Raw genomic sequence first — 21512 nt, 5'->3', positions numbered from 1 at the left:
GGACTTCCGACTGTGTAGAAAGAGCCGGACTCCTTAGCTTAAGGACTTGGAAAGGATCTGCTTGTAACTTTGTTATGGCAAAGTGATTTTTTAAAATGTTTCCCAACCTATTGGAAAGGTCTTTGACTGAACGGAGTTCCCATTCTTTTTGACTGTACCTTAGAAAGTCTTGGTGCAATCATTGTCCTGGCTGGCCAAGTCAAGTCCTCTGCATCTTTGAAAAGGAAATGGGTGGATTGCTAAAGATAGAGGTAGCCTACCCAGTAGACGACATTAAACAACAAGAAAGAGGTGGGAAAGAAGACACGCGAGTATGCGTCCAGTTCCAAGATGTCTATGTGGACTCTGCCCTTTCTCCAGGCCCCTCCTTTGCATTCCTCGTAGCAGCAGAAGAAGCTCTGGCAGTCTTTTCCATCCAGGCACTCGTATAGACAGGCGTCATCAAATTCCTGCCAGTACATAGAGTTGTTCAGAGCGATGACTGTAGGAGGAGGTCCCACGTCCAACACTGAGTAGTTCTGTAAGACCAATACAGAATTCTCACTTAATAATTAGTGCATGTTTTGTGATAACAGAACCATAACTTGGCCTAATAAACTCAGGAAATAATTATCTGTTTATAAGGCATAAGACATGTTTTGAATTAAAACCCCATTTTTGTCAGTGCAGGGTTTGTGGAGCCTGGGAATAAGTAATGGGTGTACCCTCTTGAACGTTACACTAAGGTACTTTTCGTGATGGTGTGTGTTCAGTAACATTCATAACATTTATCCATCATTCATTCAGTCTTTCTTCAACATCTGGTCAGCATCACAGTGGATCTGGAGCCTATCCCAGGAATACTTGGTGTGAGGCCAGAACACACCCTGAACGAGACACCATTTCATGGCAGCACACCACACACACACAGTAGACGACATTAAACAACAGGTGGTTGTTTGTCTCTATGTGTCAACCCTGCAATGACCTGGTGACTTGTCCAGGGTGTACCCCACCTCTCGCCCATAGTCAGCTGGGATAGGCTCCAGCTTGCCTGCGACCCTGCACAGGATAAGTGGTAATGGATGGATGGATGGATGGATGGATGGATGGATGGATGGATGGATGGATGGACTTAATCTCCACTTACCAGGTAGCCACACCCTCTGGCTACTTTATTAGCTGCACATACCAGTGAGATTGACATGGTTTTGTGTACTGTGCTAGTACAAGTGGATCAAGTTCAAAGTGTTGTTGGTGTTTTGGATTTTCACTAGTTTCCTACACAGTCCACCAACCACAAATCCCCATATTCTATCTTCTCATTGATGGCCTTGCAGTGATCTCTTTTGCTGATGGAAGAGGCAGAAGGGGCCAATACATTATGCAGAAAGATGGACCTGATAAAAGGCTCAAGGAGTTTAGCTATAGGGTATGGACCAGATGAAGCGGCTACACTGTGAATATGGTACTGAGAGATGAAGAACAAAGAATTACAAGCACAAAATTACTGTACTGTATGTAGAGTATTGTTCTATCTTTTACAGAGAAAATTACTAAACCTAACCCACAAACACCAGTTTGGTATATCTGAACAATTCGGGTTCCCAGAAGAATGCTGAGGCTTTGCTCCTACTACTAAAGCAAACTGAAATAAATCTGAGGTCAGCCTTATAGTATAGTATAGCTGTATTCACAGTTTGGTAACACTTTATTTGGGGAGCCTCCATAGCACATTGCATAAATATTTTATAAAGCAATGGCCAAGGGTTCATAAAAGGCTTAGGCTGAAACTTACAAGATCACATTAGATGAAGGAAGAGGCCTTGATTATCATTATTTGTGCTGGAAAATGAATGTTTGGAACTCTAAAATGTTTTTGTAATGTTTTGACTTGATAATGTAGAAGTCATAAAATAGAAATCTATAACAAAGTTTGTATGAAAAAAAAAATGGGGGCCTAAGACTTTTGCACAGTACTGTATATAAGACATTTAATTCATTCCTTGTTCATGGTGCTTATTTGCTGTTCTAATTAATCCTGGAAGATTTCTATAGGAGTGAGGTCTGATAATTTTGGAGGATAGTCAAAGTGTTTCATCAGCTTTGTAAACCAAATCACCCACAGATTTGGCAATATGCATCCTGCAGTCACCATACTGGAAGAAAATACATCTCTCACAAAAGCCTATGTCTTGTTGTACATATGCAACCCAATGGAGCACTTGCATGTGACGTCACAGCCGATCCAGATTGTGACAGACGCCATCTTGTCGGTCAAACGCCATATTTCCGCCTTCTACTTCTGCTTCTACTTCTGGTTTTACTTCTACCTTTTCTTCTGGAAAACCCTACTATATACAATTCTACTACAATGGCTGCGGCTACAAGCTCTCCCTACCTGTGCACGTTTTTTGTTTTTTGTGTGTATTTTTGCGTGTTGTTCGTCTGTACCGGACTTCAATATCCACTACAACTGTATGGACTTACTGGACATTGGTTTCCAGCAGAAAATGACGGTTTGTAGCGATTTCCATCGCATGCACAACATTCCGGACGAGATAGCAAGACCAGCGGGGTCTCCGTGGATTGTTATCAGAAGCAAAGCGAAGGAGGCGGCGCCGGGAGCGGAAGCAAAAGCGAGGCTGCAGAGCCGGCCTGTTGACTAAGCTCAGAAAACAGCTACTCAAACCTCCACTGCTAAGCCTCTATCTCTCCAACGCCAGATCCATGGTAAACAACACGGACGATTTGGAATTACAGCTGGAATTACCTTATTCTATTCTATAATCGGCTGGTCAGTGCTATACTCGATACTTAAGTGACTTACCCATCCAATGAGGATTCTTGTTTACAAGATGCCACATCTGAGTAGCTGACAAATCCTGAATTTCTGTAAAGATAACTGTCCAGAGATTTATAAGCACGCAGTGCTTCACCACTGAACAGCAAGGGAAAGTTAATGAGGTAATTATACATGTCTGGGTATTCCGCTGGCAGTTCAAAATCCGGTCGTGAAAACTCCGTCCGGTAAGCCATAAGGGTCACTAATCTGTAGGTCGTTTATTTTAGACATATATCTAGTTATCTGTTCATTAGAAAAATGAGCCGTGTAGTCCGTCAGTTGAAATTGATCCATTCTGTACACGAGTGCAGCAGTATTCAGCGGTGTTTTTTACCGACAAGATGGAGGCTGTGTACTTTCCGGTCACGTGACTGCAAGATCTCTATAGGCTCTCCTGGGTTTATCAGGTAAATCTGTCCATCACCCATCCAAAGAATCCACCCCACCACCAGAAATCAATTACTGACCTTTGTCTCAAGGTGCTCTAGTACTAAATATGCTTATCAGCAACCTTGTGTTTGAACAAACTGTTTGGTATTGACAGTCCTTGACTTGCACAGAAGTCTAAGAACATTTACCTCCTACTTGGGTTCAGATTCACGGATCTCCTATGGCACAGGTTGCCAATCCTGGCCCTGGAGAACTCCTTTAACCTGCACATTTTAGGGTTTACCCTCCTCTAACATACCCACTTTAATTCACTTGTTAGTTGAATAAGGTGTGTTAGAGCAGGGAAAACATTAAAACTTGCAGGACGAGGGCTGGGAACCTGGGATCAATGGAAACTTTGAAGTATTGAAGAGACAACTTGATGGTCAGGATGTTTGTTTTCCCAAGCTTGTACTATGTATTATATAATCTATCCTCCAATTCCGAGGTCCCTTGTGTCAAGAAACCTGTTTGCCTCCTGACTGGAACTGGACTTGTCTACTACCCCTTTATTTTAAGCGGGAAGATCAGAAGATGCCACAGTGTTATACTAAGCCCAACTGGTTGATGTGGTTGGCCTGATCACCAGGGACTCACCTGTGGGCACTGCTCCCAGACATGGCTCCAGGTGAACCTAATCCAGGCAGTTTTTGGTCTACCTTTATTATAATCTTCATGGGGGTTTATAGGGATCACTGTTTGTCTGAGCTCTTGGTAACAGAGCACATCAACATTTTATAATTCCTCCAGCATAGTTTTATAAAAAAAAAATTGAGGCAGAGTGTGTTATGAAGGCCCAAGTTGGTTCAAATAAAGTTTTACCAACAGTTCTCCCAGCATCTATAATATTCAGGTTTGTTGAAATGATACTTAGCCTTGTGTTCAGGATTCATTTAATGCAAATTGCAATCAAAGATTATTATACAACTCACCTCTTTGTAGATGTAAATGAATAGAAATCTGAGGCATTAATTTGAAGTGGGAATAATTACAGATTTACTGCTGCTGTCTCCAGCTGTCCCATCATGATGTATTCGCATAAGGGCAGGAAGGTACTATAATATTAAAGGTGTAGTTTGTAACCATCCTGCAAATGATCTCCAGGTCGAGTTTGTCAGCATCTCAGTTTCCTGAAAGTCCACCATAACACCAGGCACATGACAACCTCAGTGTTATATGATTCTATCTGGATTTTTGGTCAGAGATGAGCTAACCACCTAAACTTAAGTAGTTGGACATAATTTATTCTCATGTGATGTTATTTTTTCATTTTTAAACATTTTTTTGGTGTAATATTTGAAAAAGAAAAAAAAATCTCTTCAAACTCAGAGATGAACTTAGTTTTATAAGGTTCTATCTTCCAGTCAATCATCATCCAGGATGAACACAACCCAGGTGACCTTGTCCAATCAACATCCATGTTCTATTTACAGTCTGACAGAGAAAAATAAACATGAAACCTCAGATGTAAATGTTCTACATATACAGTGTCTTGCAAAAGTATTCATCCCCCTTGGTGTTTGTCCTGTTTTGTCGCATTACAAGCTGGAATTAAAATGGATTTTTTGGGGGGTTAGCACCATTTGATTTACACAACATGCCGACCACTTTAAAGGTGCACTTTTTTTTTTGCATGTGTGACACAAACAATAATTAAGATGAGGGAAAAAAACCCCCACAGAAATCTGGAGTGTGCATAGGTATTCACCCCCCAAAGTCAATATTTTGTAAAGCCACCTTTTGGTGCAATTCCAGCTTCAAGTCTCTTGGGGTATGTCTCTATTAGCTGAGCACATCTAGCCCCTGGGAATTTCCCCATTCCTCAAGGCAAAACTGCTCCAATTCCTTCAAGTTAGACGGGTTGTGTTGGTGTACAGCAATCTTCAAGTTATGCCACAGATTAGATTCTCAATTGAATTGAGGTCTGGGCTTTGACTAGGCCATTCCAAGACATGTAAATATTTCCCTTTAAACCACTCCAGTGTAGCTTTAGCAGTATGTTTAGGGTCATTGTCCTGCTGGAACATGAACCTTCGTCCCAGTCTCAAACCTCTGGCCGACTCAAACAGGTTTTCCTCCAGAATTGCCCTGTATTTAGTGCCATCCATCTTTCCTTCAGTCCTGACCAGCTTTCCTGTCCCTGCAGATGAAAAACATCCCCACAGCATGATGCTGCCACCACCATGCTTCACTGTAGGAATGGTGTTCTCAGGGTGTTGGGTTTGAGCCACACATGGCGTTTCCCATGATGGCCAAAAAGATCAATTTTAGTCTCATTTGACCAGAAAATCTTTTTCCATGTGTTTAGGGAGTCTGCCACATGCTGTTGGGCAAACTCCAAACATGTTTTCTTATTTGTTTCTTTATGCAATGGCATTTTTCTGGCCACTCTTCCATAAAGCCACACCCACTCTGTGGATTGTACGGCTTAAAGTGGTCCTATGGACAGATTCTCCCATCTCCACTGTGGATCTTTGCAGCTCCTTCAGTGTTATCTTTGGATTTAATGTATGCAAATGCATCATGATGGGACAGCTGGAGACAGCAGCAGTAAATCTGTAATTATTTCCACTTCAAATTAATGCCTCACATTTATATTCATTTACATCTACAAAAAGGTGAGTTGTATAATAATCTTTGTCGCATCTCTGATTAATGCCCCCCTTGCCCGGTCTGTGAGTTTTAGTGGGCGGGGCCTTCTCTTGTCAGGTTTGTAGTGGTGCCATATTCTTTCCATTTTGCTATAATGGGTTTAATGGAGCTCTGTGGGATATTCAAAGTTTGGAATATTTTTTATAACCCAACCCTGATCTATACTTCTCCACAACTTTGTCTCTGACCTGTTTGGAGGCTCCTTGGTTTTCATGTTGCTTGCTTAGTAGTGTTGCAGAGTCAGGGTCCTTCCAGAACAGGGTGATTTATACAGACATCATGTGACAGATCATGTGACACTTTGATTGCACACAGCTGGATTTTAATCAACTAATTATGTGACTTATGAAGTGAATTGGTTGGACCAGCTCTTATTAGGGGTTTCATACAAAAGGGGGTGAATACTTATGCACACTCCAGATTTCTGTTTTTTTTTTTTATCTTAATTATTGTTTGTGTCACAAAAAAAAAAAATGATGTGCACCTTTAAAGTGGTAGGCATGTTGTGTAAATCAAATGGTGCTAACGCCCCAAAAATCCATTTTAATTCCAGCTTGTAATGCAACAAAACTGGGGTGGGTTTCCCAAAAGCATTGTAGCACAAAGATAATCATTAAATGGTAGAGCGAGCATCACAGTGAACACTCTCTCTCTCCTAGTTAAGATGCTCTTAGCTTTAAGAGGCTTTTGGGAAACCCACCCCAGGACAAACACAAGGGGGATGAATACTTTTGCAAGACACTGTATTCCAGCAGAAAGCTAACACTGCAGCTAACGTCAGATAACATTAGCAGTAAATATTACTGGCATTCGCTAGCTATACAGTAAGCTTAATACGCTCAATACACCAGACCTTCCCGTGAAAGGGACTGAAGGTCAGCTAGCAGAAAACTAACACCGACTAAAAAGCACATGTAAACCATAATGTGGTCTTTCAATGCTCCAAATGTCTTTCTCTGCTGAACTTATTACCATCCATTAGTTATTTAATGGGAATAAGAGGTTGTGTACAAGGAAATGGACAGATAGAGCCTTTTAAAAACCAAACAGTAATTGAGTTTAAACAATAATGAGGTTTGTATCTATTTTTGGCTACTTTTCAAAAATCCACTTTCTAAATGCCTCAGAATTTCTATAATGTAAATTTGAAGCAAACTTCACTTTCAGGATTTTAATATTTTTCTCGCTGGAATATGAGAAGTTTAATGGTTTTTAAATGGCCCTTAACCCAGATAGAACCTTCTAAATCTAGTATGTTGAGTGGGCTCAGTTAGAGCAATCAATGCAATCACAATTCATTTTGCAAACAGCAGATGGATCGATGTTACACACTGGCTCTATAACGAAAACATCGTAGAGCCTGTTGTAGTAGAGATGGGAAGCCCTTACCGGTCTTTTCGTCTTGTTACAGATCGGCCTGCGAACACTGTACGAGTAATAGTTGAGTGTTGCATACTCCATGAGAGCCGCAAAGACAAAGAGGAAACAGACGGTCACGAAGAGGTCCATGGCGGTGACGTATGAGACTCTGGGTAACGATGTTCTGGCCACTGTGCTCAGCGTGGTCATGGTTAACACTGTGGTGATTCCTGTGTGGAAAAGACAAACAAATTCTGATTGAGATGCATGATGGGAATCTGTAGTGTGAGACAAGCAAACTCCAGGCATGTTGCTATCTCGTGCTGACACCCTGTATGTGGTTTAAAAAAAAAACCTCAATGAGTCTGGAGCTCATACCACCCACTGTTGTTGTGTGCGAGTTTGAAATCTGATCAATCCTGTGGGAGGAGCAGCGATTTTCGTGAAATTGCACATGACCCCGCCGTAGCCTCAGCCATGGCAGGTGGCACCACCTGTTGAACAACTCTTGCTGGAATATGTCTTTAGAGTCTTCTGGGTGAGTTTCAGTGAAAACGTCCCAGCAGTTCATGAAAAGTAGCGTTTAATGTGACGAGTCACCCAAAAATTTCAGATGCCCATAAAATCGTAAATATGACAGGTGGCGCCACCGTCTTGATAATTTTTATGCACACCCACCTGGGGAACATTGTATGGGGATTTGATCGAAATCCGATCAATCCTGTAGGAGAAGTAGCGATTTTTGTAAATTGTGGACAGACGATGATGACAGATGATGATGGACAATGGAGGGACATGTGATCGCATCAGGTCATCTGGCCTGGCCTATGGCCGGATCAGCTAAAAAAATCATTCCGTGCATTCGCAACACTGACTTGCTGTTTTAAATTAGTTTTCTATAACAGCACGTCTCAGTGTTTTATTACTCTTGTTCTGCAGTAATTTCCCAATTGTTACAAAATGGAAATTTATTACAGAAATACACATTATACTGTTTATCTGTTTATTAATTTGCACAAGCAGCACTGGTGAAAATTATTACTCTCACTCAGGACCTTTCTACTGTATTATTATTATTATTATTATTATTATTATTATTATTATGCTTTTAGGATACTATTTCTCCCTCAGTTTTCAACCAATCATCACCAAATTTCACATGAAGAATCCTTCTGGGCTGAACTATGTTGCTATGACTTTTGGTGCTGATCTGGATCACTGAACCAGAATGATCCATGAAAAAACAGGCTTTTTTCCTCACTATGCGTCATTCTCTGTCTCTTACCATTCCAGATCTATAGGGTTCGGTGATCAGGCATCCTGGTTTGTAATAGCTAGCACAAATTACTGTGACTTTAGTCACAGTCTCTATCTAGTTATTAAATGCCATCAGTAAACAGCTGTTCCCTCCCCAGCATCTCTTTTTTTTCTCTCTCCGAGTTAAAACAACAAAACATGTAAACTCCTGTGTCATGAAGATGCCAGAAAACTTACAGCTTTACATTGGACATGAATATCTCCTTCTGGAAAACCCCATCAAAATCCAAGGGCTACCCACAAGTCCCTCTGGATAAGTTGTTCTTGTAAAAATGAAAACATTAATTCGAACATAAGAACATTACTTGTTTTGCAAATTCGATAAATAAAAACTTTATACAAAATGGCCGACAAAATAATTTCCGCTTAGAATGTAAACAAACCGGCAAAATGACAGGAACAATTTGTGAAAAATGCAATAATAATAATCCTTGAAAAAAAATACCTTCAAATACTTTTATTCAATATTTTTTTTTTTTTTGGGGGGGGGAGTTGTATATTTTGGGGTTTTCTTATTTTTCTTCTTTAGGGTTTTTTGGTGGTTGGCAAACCAACTTAAAGGTGCATTACCACCACTGACTGGACTGGAGTGTGAAACAGGAGATACTGGGGGGAAAAAAACAACAAAAAAATATTCTTTTCGCTATTTCTGTTTCTTTTAAATATCTGATAACAATTTTGGGGATTTTGTTTTCAAGTCGAGTTTTTATTTCGTCCTCGGTTGGTTCAGCAACACACTCCACCATTTTGTTTTTCTCTACTCATGGTATATGAATTGGTATCCTAGTAGTAGAGTAGCCAATCAGAGCACGCAATTGCTCATATCCAGTGAATGTGGATAGAATAAACAAAGCAATCGCTCAGAAATACCAACCTTTTCAATTACAATCTTCACATTTTCTGTTGCTTTACCTACAAAGATACAGCTTACCAAGCTGGACATTAAAAAAAAAAAAGATTTGAGACATTGTAGGGATCGATATTACTGATAAAGGGGTTTTTTTGTAATTTTTATGCTCTTCAGGACCAAAAGAATCACGATATTTCAGGGAGAAGGTATGTGTTCTGTCTGTCTTGTCGCCATTTTGTTTTAACCTGCTTCCTGTCATGGCGGCGTAGTTACCGTTGCTTTGGGGGTCATGTGACCATGCAAAGCCTCTATCCTTGACTTGCAAGTGACGCGAAAGCAAAATAGAAACCCAGATGTCGGCCATGTTGATGGATATACAAATGCGCGGTCAAGCAACATTCCATACAAAACATAGTCACGCGTGTGCAACTCTCTTTGTTTTTCCACTGCTTTAAGCGTTCTTTTAGCTCTGCCATATCTTTGTGCTGTACTCATGACCGTGGCATGTTCCGAATTTTTAGAGTTCTGTCTGTGATTCGGAAAGAGGGCAAGGAAACTCTGAGGCTCAGTACGGAGAGGAGACGAGCGCGGCTGAAAACTCATCGGCAGGGCTGATCTAACAGAGGCTAAAACCAAAACAGCTCGTGTTTGCAGGAATCATTTTCTCTCAGGTCAGGTTCAAAAGCTTTCTCAATAATATCATGGAAGAATTTTATTTCATGTTGCTAGAATTTTGCTATAAAATAAGCGCTCTCTTGTTGTGGTTCACTCAGTCGTTGTTATAATTTTAACACGTGTATTAACATTTCGCTTCTAGGAGCGCCAGCAAAATTATACGATAGAAACAATCCAGACTGGGCGCCCACTCAGAAAACGGGCTACATTTTGTCCAAGGTCGGACTTGATTCTTCAGCAGCCAAACCAGATAGAACACGATATCTGGGTACTCGATGGTCGATAGAAGCGTCTTATCTTCAGAAAAGTCTGACTTTTTTAAAAGAATATCGGTCAAAACCACACGTATCTATCTTCTCTTTGTATCGAATCTTGCCTTGATTGTTCAAATTGTGGTAATACTGAGAAAATTCAGCATTGCTTACAGACACGCTTTCAGCAGCTGCCATCCCAGTTGCTTTGTATATCCACCATCATGGTGGATGCTCATGACGTAGCACATTTTGATCACGTGGTTGCAAGTCATCTGTACCGTTGTGGTCTCACAGGGTAGAGGTCTGCGCGGGTCGGATTTTTCAGTCCCGCTCCCGCCCGCGCCCACAAAAAAATTATGATTTTCAGTCCCGCTCCCGCCCGCAAATCCCGCATGATGCAGACGTTCGCGTTATTTCTCAGGAAAGTTCTTGTCTTGACACAGCGTGATGGTGCCCCGCCCCCTACTTTGAGTGGATTTGAGCATAAATATCTACAGCTCACGTTTGTTATTGTTTACCTTGTTTCTGAATTCAGCATGTAGTATCTCTAATAATAATAATTAGTGCTGTCAAACGATTAAAATATTTAATCGCAAATTTTTATCACATGAGAAACCATTGTAATTCTCTGATCAGCATAAAAAAGTGAATGGGCTTGCTTTGTACCAATGTTGTGTTTTTTTTTTTTAATTATTATTGCAAAGTAGAGCTAGTAAAAGAAGTGAATTGATTTACTGCTTGCGTTAGTCTACAACTTTAATCAGAGAGACATGTTACACAGTGACGGTAGGCTTGACTCAAAGCTATCCCAGAAATCCTTCCTGTAATATGCAAATTTGGCTGCCTCTGATTGGACAGACAAATTTGCATATTACAGGAAGGATTTCTGGGATAGCATTGAGTCAAGCCTACCGTCACTGTGTAACCTGTCTCTCTGATTAGAGTTGTAGACTAACGCAACAAGTAAATCAATTCACTCGTGGTTCTCTTGCTAGCTGGGTGTGAACTGCGAGTCATTAGAGTGATCAATGGCAAGTTTAAGATGCCATTTCTCACTCAATCTGACTTTCTCTGCAAATTTAGGCATCTTAAAATCTTTTTATTAATGCCAAATAAAATATCCAGCACAAATTATATATGATAGACATAAATTAATAATTTATAAATTTTATTTCAAGCACGTTTTTAGTTAGCGGGACTGCAGCTTATCACCGCTCCCACCCACGCCGCATATGTGCACTCCCGCTCCCGCGTGCATATGTGCACTTCCGGTCCCGCCCGCGCCCGCAATGAGCTTTCAAAATTTGTCCCGCGCCGCACTGCTTTGCGGCGAGTCCCGCAAGTCCCGCGGGAGTGCAGGGCTCTATCACAGGGAACTGGAGAACTGGGGAGCTGGGAATATGCTGTAAATTCCTTCAAATATCATGAACCCTTTCCCTCAGAGAGAAATAATGGCCAATGTTTGGTAAACTCCATGGACTGTTGACTTTAATGGAGCACTGGATTGTTCTGGTCTGCGTAAAGAGGGAGGAGTCCCCACTCCCACTTCCAAAAGTCAAACAAGGAAGTGGTCATACATCTGTAGCAACCTTCTGACCAACCAATTTTGGCTATGATGACTTGATGTTTCTAGTCGCTTCAAACTGAAAACACCACACACACACACACACACCCAGGCTAGCTCTTTCACATTCACGCTCCGAGCTTCACTCTCTATCAGAGATGCCACCGAACCCCACTGACTGCCCCACTGTTTTCCAGAGGTTTCCATGGAAACAAGCAAGCCACATCTATTTCAGTCTGCTGTTTGTTTCGTCCTTCTATCCTCTGATCTGTGTCACTGCTGGTCACCGTGATTAGCTTAACCTGCCTCTTCTTAATGCACTGGCACTTTGTCAGAGAGCCGACTGCATTTCTGGGCGAGAAAAAAAGCTCGTTGGAACGCATTTCCGCAATACAGCGTAATTCAGAGAGGCACTTAGTGCCAACACTAGCCCATCCCATCACACACAACTGGGGTTTATGGAGGTGGAGAAAGAAAAGAGTGATCATGATTCCAGTGACTTGCTTGTTACAGCAGCTCAAGGAGAGGTGTAACCGAAAAGTATTCAAAAATACTCAGAGTTCGAATCCGGACAATTCCCCCAGCCATTCATGTGCCTTATGAATGGATTATAACATGCTATGATAGCATTCGTAGATCATAATTCATATGGCCTTCATTAAAAAAAGTGCTACCAAACCTGCATGTCATTACATTTGAGTTGTTTCCAGGTTGACTAATTTGTGTTATAACACTGTGACATGCACTACGTTCAGACTGCAACCTGAAACGACCCATATCCGATTTGTTGTGAAATCTGATTTTTTTGTTAAGCCGTTCACATTACCAATTATATGAGACTTGTATGCGATCTCCAATATGAACGGAAAACGACCCAAAAGTGTCCCGCATGCGCAAATTGACACGTAATAAGCACATCTACGTAATACGTAAACAAAAAAAAGCGCACTCTTCATGTTTAATGATTTCTTTTTTTGTTTGTTTGTTTAATTATCTGGTTAGTGTTAAAGTGTGAGGTCTCGTGTGTGTTTTTGTTTCTGAACTGAAATGAAAACGTGTAGCCTGGTAACGAGGGTTGACTCCTAAATGTCTCTAATTTCTATATAAGTGCACTACATGTTACTAGGAAGTAATGGATTTTAAACTCTATCTAGTGCACTCGAGCTTCAGTAGGCAGTCATTTGGGATACGGCCGCTGTATTACCAAACTCTTAATTCAGGCTTAATAATTTGCACGTATTTATTTCGTCATATTAATAAACTTTTTCTACATTTTTATAAATATTTATTTAGATTGTTTATAGCCAGCTGAATTCTGCAACTTCTCTCAGCGCTGGCTCAAGGTGCAGAAACACCAGTGCAGTTTGCGATGGAGATGAGGCGAGACCTGGCGATGTGGTTTTTGTGGCGGCGGCGGAACTCACACAATAATCTGATTAACAGCAGAGTAATGAGACCGAAGGTGTCAAATTACTGGAAATTTCCAGAACAATCTTATAATCTTGTAATACAGGATGGTTTAAGTTATAAATCAGTTATAGAAACTGTTTTATTTAATCAGGCTAACAGATCAACATCCAGGTCCCTACCAAATCCACCATTAGCTTGATCAATTCTATAAAAGTCTATTTAAATTCTGAAAACTGTACAAATGTTGTTGTTTTCCACCAAAGAGGCGGGATTAGCCAACGCAGAATAGTGACGTTTGTCTCTTGTTGATGACGTGTAGGTCGCATGAATGCGACCTGTCCGGTCAGACTGCAGTCGCATGTGAAAATAACGGATATGCATCGGAATTAGGACCACATATCCAAGCGGCCTGGGTCGCATGTGAAAAAATCGGATCTGTGTCGTTCAGACTGTCAATAACAAATCGGATACAGGTCGCATATGGGCAAAAAAATCGGATATGGGTCGTTTCAGGGTGCAGTCTGAACGTAGTCTTAGTGAAGGTTATAACACAAGTTATAACACCTGACACTGAAATCTAATAAAAGTTCTATAAAGTGCTCTCATCATCATCATCATCATCATGATGTTTGGCCTGCCAGATACCTCATTAAATCAGGTTAGTGCTTACTAGACATTATTACACCTATATAAACATTTCAATACGTGACCTGCTTCACATGTTTAAGTCAAATGACATTTATTCGCATTATAACACTTTCCAAGCTGTCAGAATGTTATGATAAGCCATAGCATGGAAATCTGCTTTATAACACTTTGACACAGTAATGGTTATCTCTGATAATCACGAAACTGTAATAAAAGTTCTATAAAGTGTCCCATCATCATTCAGAGGCTCCCAGATAGTTTTATGGTGACATTTTAATAACTGATAGTGCTTATTATGCAACATAATACCTACACAGACTTTATAAAGGATTATCCTAGTATAACTCGATATAAAAACTGCTTTAACTGTACTTCATATGAGTGTCGAATTACACTTTACGTCAATAACACTTTCATTTGTTTCTAACAGAGTACATAACTCCTACATAAACAGTTATAAGCACTTATTCCATGAATTCACATGAAATTCACATGGAAACTGATTGATATTTACATATATTTATATCAAATAACACTTAGTTGTGCTATAACACTTTCCGAGAAGAATGAATGATGATTTTTTTCTAACATTTTACAAAGGCTAATGTTTATTTGGTTATTAGGCTTCAGAACATCTACATGAACGTTTAAAAAGGCTTATTCCAATGAGCAGCAGTTTATATAAAACCTGCTTGATGTTACATTTGAGGCAAATGGCATACATTTGTGTGAGAACACTTTTTACGTTTTTTTCCTCAACTATTTTACAAAAAGGTAAATGATTATTAGGTTATTAGGCTACATTATACCTACATAAACATTTATAAAGGGTCAGTCCATTGAACTTGAGGTCAAATAAAAACTGCTTGAAGTTATATTTGATTCAAATGACACTTGGTTGTGTTATAACACTGTTTTGGGTATTATGTTTTGTTAGGTGATGTTAATGAGGTTATAATGCGACGTAACACCGATTTATTCCAATAACAGACAAGCTGATAGAACTGATTCAAATGACACTTGGTTGTGTTATAAAGATTTCCAAGCTTACTTACTAAAGGGTAGTGTTTAGCAGGTTATTTAGCAATATAACACCTACATAAGCGTTTATGAAGCCTTATTCTGATTATCTGGGATGAAAATTGCTCGATATTAAATTCAAGAAATATGACATTTTGTAACACTGAGTTATTTGCATTAGACTACTCATTACTTTAGAGTCATATATCAGCTGATATCCACTCCCCGGCAACTTTAATAGGGACTTGTTGTTGGTTCTAAGATCCCTGTTCTTGGCTGCAGGAGTGGAACCCAGTGTGTTCTTCTGTTTTCTGTTGCATGCTGAGATGCTTTTCTGCTCACCACGGTTATAAAGAGTGATTATATGAGTTACTATATCCTTCCAATCTGTCCATTTCCCTCTGACCCTCTCTGATCAACAAGGCGTTTGTTTCCACCCACAGAACTGTCGCTCACTCACTTGATGTTTTTTTGTTTTCTGCACCATTCTGTGTAAACTCTAGAGACTGTTGTGTGTGAAAACTCCAGGAGATCAGCAGTTTCTGAAATACTCAAACCACCACAACCATCTGGCTCAAACCAACACCCATACCACAGTGAAAGAAAGTCACACAAAAATTGAGATCACAATGTTTCCCATTCTGATGTTTGAACATCGTGAACATTAACTCAAGCTCTTGATTTGTATCTGCGTGATTTGATGCATCAAGTGATCGGCTGATTAGAGAACTGCAGAAAATATAACTGTACGTATGTATGGGTGTTCCTAATAATCTCATCTCATCTCATCTCATCTCATTATCTGTAGCCGCTTTATCCTGTTCTACAGGGTCGCAGGCGAGCTGGAGCCTATCCCAGCTGACTACGGGTGAAAGGCGGGGTACACCCTGGACAAGTCGCCAGGTCATCACAGGGCTGACACATAGACACAGACAACCATTCACACTCACATTCACACCTACGCTCAATTTAGAGTCACCAGTTAACCTAACCTGCATGTCTTTGGACTGTGGGGGAAACCGGAGCACCCGGAGGAAACCCACGCGGACACGGGGAGAACATGCAAACTCCGTACAGAAAGGCCCTCGCCGGCCACGGGGCTCAAACCCAGGACCTTCTTGCTGTGAGGCGACAGCACTAACCACTACACCACCGTGCCGCCCGTTCCTAATAATAATAATACATTTTATTTAGAGAGCACTTTTAACAATGCTCAAAGACACTTTACAAGGGGCAAGTCAATATAACAGTAAAATCATACAGAATAAAGAAAAACATCAATAAAAACATACAAAGAAGAATAAAAAAACAATGACAAAATAAAAAAGGCAAAACACAATCAAACATTAAAGGCGGATTTTAAGGCGATGATATGAATGTGGTTAATAAAGTGAGTGTATTTCCATGAACATCGTCAATCAACTCAAGCCTACCCTGCCGTAAAACCTCATTGCATGTCGCCTGAACCGCTTCACATGTAATAGACTGAAAGCCTCGGTATCCTGCTTGGCGTGACCTTTCTTTTGCTGCATCTCTGAGTCTCATCTTTCTCCTGTCGTTTCTTTTTGGACTTCATTCATCAACCTGGATGTGTGTAAAACAAATCTGTTTTTTTTTTTTGGCCTGTTCCTCCTCCCCCACCGAAAGCATAATGACTTCTTTTGTCAGACAGATTAATTGTATCCATCCTTCTTTTCTTCCTTGACTATCCTTCCTGCTGTTTTTATTCCTCTTTCCCAGCACAGGATACAGACCCAGGGACTCGTCCTCCTCACTTCCATTTAGGTTTCTCAGGATATGATGGACTTTGTCCCCTATACAACCTCTTATCTTAAAAAAAACAAAACAAACAAAAAAAACACACAGCAGGGCTTTTCTGTCACATCCATTTTACAGAAGAGGCGAGTCCCAAAAAAAAAAAAAAAAGGCCGCTGGAAGGTCATTGGCTAATTCTGAAAAGTGGGAGAGTGTTAAAGCTGATGGATTACTGGCACCTTTTAGATGTCCAGAGATTAAATCCAACAGATAAATGGCCTCCATAACACTTTTAACACTTTCCATTCCATTAGGCCATATGTATAGTAATCTAAGAATTCATAACATGTTATAATGCATTCATAAAGCATTATAGACAATGTTAATACAATATATAAAATGTTATCATAGTATATAGCAATGCTTATGATTAAAAAAAATGACACCTGCTATGATACATTCAGAACATGTTATAATGCATTCATAAAGCATTATAAACATTGTTTGTGATTGATTTTTTAAAAAGGGATTACGGTTTAATGTTTACAATGAATTAAAAAAAATTGAGACCAGACATACAGTATGTACTGCATGATGTCCTACAGATACATTCATAACATGTTATAATGCATTCATAAAGCATTATAAACATTATTACAAATGTAAGCATTGTTAGAATGATTTCTTAGAGCTTTGAACAAAGTTAATAATGAACTTAAAAACAGAGGCCTGTCCTAATTAACACTGTCTATGAAGACCATGTGTATAATGACCTACAGATGCATTCATAACATGTTATAATGCATTCATAGTTACCGTAGTAAGCATTACAGACAATGTTAAAATAATGCATAAAAAGTTATTAGTACATAGCAATGCTTATAATTAAAAAAATGAGACCTGCCATGATACATTCATAACATGTTATCATGCATTCATAATGCATTATAAGCATTGTTCATGATTCATTTAAAAAAAAGACATTACAGTTTAGAGTAATGCTTACAATGAATAAAAAAAGACAGACCTGCCATATGTACTGCATAATGTCCTACAGATACATTCGTAAAATGTTATAATGCATTCATAAAGCATTATAAACATTATTACGAACATAAGCATTGTTAGAATGATTCATTCAAGTTCTGAACAAGGTTTATAATGAATTTAAAAACAGAGGGCTGTCCTAATTAACAGTGTCTATGAAGACCATATGTATAATTGCCTACAGATGCATTCATAACATGTTATAATGCATTCATAAGACATTATAGACAATGTTAATATAATGAATAAAATGCAGGGCTTTGAACCGGAATTTTTTTCCTATTGGTTCGTTCCGAACAGAAACGGAATTTTAACGTTTCCGGTTTTGGGTTCCACCATTAAATAGACGTTCCCGAACCGGTTAGAACAAAAAAATTTCGTTCCCGGAACGGTTAATTACGTTCCCTGTCAGCTGTTTAACAAATGGCTATAAAATTATGTCTCTGTCTCATCCAGCTTAAGCCAAATGTAGGCTAATTCTATTACAACCTTCATTAAATAAGACAAGAAATAATTCAAAACAATTATTATTTCAAATGTTGGTGATTTGGATTCTCAGTATGTCTTCCCATCTACACAAACAGAAAAAGTGCCAAAAATGAAAGAGAATTCGTTTAGTGTGTTACCAAAGGCTAGTCAAGCCCTATAGAGGGCTACCGCATGACGTCACCGCGCCGCGAGATTTTGTTAGGCGCCATATTGGAAGACCAAGTACACGTCTATGCAAGTACATACATACATAAAACAAACTACACCTGAAATGTAGCCAGGGCCGGTTCTGCCCTAATCTGGACCCGGGTGCAACATCGCGCAACCCCTCCCCCCCCCCAAAAAAAACACCAGTCTAAATCAGGACAACCATCACATAACTATAACTATAAACATTTTATATCAACTATTTTAACTAAATGGGCTATAATAAATAAGCCTGCAGGCAGCCACGGCGGGCTGCCTCAGAAAAGGAACCATTCAATGACACAACTGAAAGCCTGCAGCCACGGCGGGCTGCCTTAAAAAGTAACCATTTGTCCTACCTTAAAACTCGTTTTGCATTTTCTGCCTCCTTTTTTGTATTTTCGACCCTCCGTTTATTTTCTTTCCTTTTCTGAAAACCCGATTTGTGTCCAGACATTTTGTTCTGCTACCAACGAACTAACTCGTCAGGTCTCGTCTCTCGAGCCCGCGATGATTCCCGTGGGAAGGGCAACAACTGATACATTTTTACAAACAACCAATAAACAGCCAATAGGGAGGTTGCATCGTTCAGACTCTTCTTTGCTCAGACACTCAGTAATTCACCTAGTATTCACTAGTAGTCCACCTTCCCGCTCTCTCCATTCAATCAGCGAACGTCACACAGGAAGTGAACCCCAGCGGGTCATAGAAACTTGCGCAGGAGAAGAATGACTATTTGTAGGCTACAGAAACTTTGAGGAACGAAATAAAAACCGGTATTAACCGGTTACCATTATTTTTAATAAGCGTTTCTGTTCCGGAACATAAAAAATAATAAAGTTTCTGGTTTCGTTTCTGTTCCATGTGAAATAGAAAAAGTTCCCGGTTTTCGTTTTCGTTCCTTGAACCGGTTCAAAGCCCTGATAAAATGTTATTATAGTATATAGCAATACTTATAATAAAAGAAGACCTGTCATGATACAGCCATAACATTATAATGAATTCATATGTACTGCAAAATGTCCTACAGATACATTCATAACGTTATAATGCATTCATAAAGTATTATAACATAATTATAAACATTATTACAAATGTAAGCATTGTTAGAATGATTCATTAGAGTTCTGAACAAAGTTTATAATGAACTTAAAATTGGAGGCCTGTCCTAATTAACACTGTCTATGAAGACCATATATACTGTATATATAATGGCCTACAGATGCATTCATAACATGTTATAATGCATTCATAATAAGTAAGCATTATAGACAATGTTAAAATATGTGTAAAAAGTTATTATAGTATATAGCAATGCTTATAATTAAAAAAGACACCTACCATGATACATTCATAATATGTTATAATGCATTCATAATGCATTATCATCATATCATTAAACATTATTACAAGCATAAGCATTATTAGAATGAGTTATAAAACAGCATTAGTCCTGAACGAAGTTTATAATGAATTTAAAAATGGAGGCCTATCCTAATTAACACTGTCTATGAAATCCATACAGTATGTATAATGGCCTACAGATACATTCATAACATGTTATAATGCATTCATAGTAAGTAAGCATTATAGACAATGTTAAAATAATGTATAAAATGCTATTATAGCATATATCAATTCTTATAATTAAAAAAATTGAGACCTGCCATAATACAGTCATAACATGTTATAATGCATTCATAATGTATTATAAGCATTGTTTATGATTGATTTTAAAAAGGCGTTATGGTTTAGAGTAATGTTTACAATGAATAAAGAGAGAGAGAAAGAGAGTGCGAGAGACCTGCCATATGTACTGCATCATATACTACAGATACATTCATAACATGTTTTAATGCATTCATAAAGCATTATAACCATAGCCTTCTAAACATTATTAAAAACATAAGCATTGTTAGAATAATTTATTAGACTTCTGAACAAAGTTTATAATGAATTTAAAAACAGAGGCCTCTCCTAATTAACACTGTCTATGAAGGTCATATGTATAATGCCCTATAGATACATTCATAACATGTTTATAGTGCTTTATGAATGTATTATCTCTTTGTTTGCATGATTGATTAAAAAATAAAAGGCATTATGGTTTAGAGCAATGTTAACAATTAATTTTAAAAAATCGAGACCTACCATATGTTCTGCATAATGGCCTACAGATACATTTATAACATGTTATAATGCATTAATAAAGCATTATACACATTGTTAGAATGATTTATAAAAGGTTATTATAGTATATAGCAATGCATATAATTCCAAAATTGAGACCTGCCATGATAGATTTATGACATGCTATAATGCATTCATAAAGCATTACAAACATAGGCTTGTAAATATTACTATAAACACAAGCATTGTTAGAATGAGTTATAAGAAAGGCATTAGAGTTCTGAACAAGGCTTATAATGAATTTACAAACAGAGGCCTGTCCTAAATAACACTGTCTATGAAGACCATATATATATATAATGGCCTATAGATTCAGCCAGAAAATGTTATAATGTGTTCATAAAGCATTATAAGCATTGTTTGTACGATTGATTAAAAAAAGGCATTACTGCTTAGAGCAATGTTTACAGTGAATTTAAAAAAAAAATTGAGACCTGCCATATGAGCTGCATAATGACCTACAGATAACATGTTATTCATAATGTGTCATGATGCATTCATAAAGCATGAAACACATTATTAGCATGATTTATAATAATACATTCCACTTTAAAGGAATGTTTATAATTAAAAAAAGTGTTTAAAAATCAAGACCTGTTATAACATGTTATGAATGTATGCATACGTTATGATAATATGAAGACCTAACGTCCTATAAATACATACATAACATGTTATAATGCATTCATAAAGCATGAAACACACTGATAGAATTATTTATCATTCCACTTTAGACCTGTTTTCGTTATTCATCATTAATTTCTCACATGATGCTTTACAAGTAGCACTTATAACACTTTATATCATTAAAAGACCTTGGTTTTGATTTGTATTTAGTGTGTG

General features: G+C 38.6%; 1 protein-coding gene across 1 annotated transcript in view; it reads right to left on the bottom strand.

The window, feature by feature from the left end:
• Positions 1–239: 239 nt before the first annotated feature.
• Positions 240–21512, bottom strand: part of LOC132885477 (gamma-aminobutyric acid receptor subunit gamma-3) — a 397526-nt gene continuing 376253 nt past the window's right edge. Inside the window, exons 7-9 of the mRNA XM_060920179.1 lie at positions 7289–7494; positions 3815–3875; positions 240–481 (exon numbers count right to left, since the gene is read on the bottom strand). Coding sequence (XP_060776162.1) covers positions 240–481; positions 3815–3875; positions 7289–7494 — 509 coding nt within the window. The remainder of the gene's footprint in view (positions 482–3814; positions 3876–7288; positions 7495–21512) is intronic.

This window comes from Neoarius graeffei, chromosome 4 (genome assembly GCF_027579695.1).
Source record: "Neoarius graeffei isolate fNeoGra1 chromosome 4, fNeoGra1.pri, whole genome shotgun sequence".
NCBI lineage: Eukaryota > Metazoa > Chordata > Actinopteri > Siluriformes > Ariidae > Neoarius > Neoarius graeffei.
Note: the sequence above shows the minus strand (reverse complement) of the source record. Positions and strands in the feature narration are given on the sequence as shown.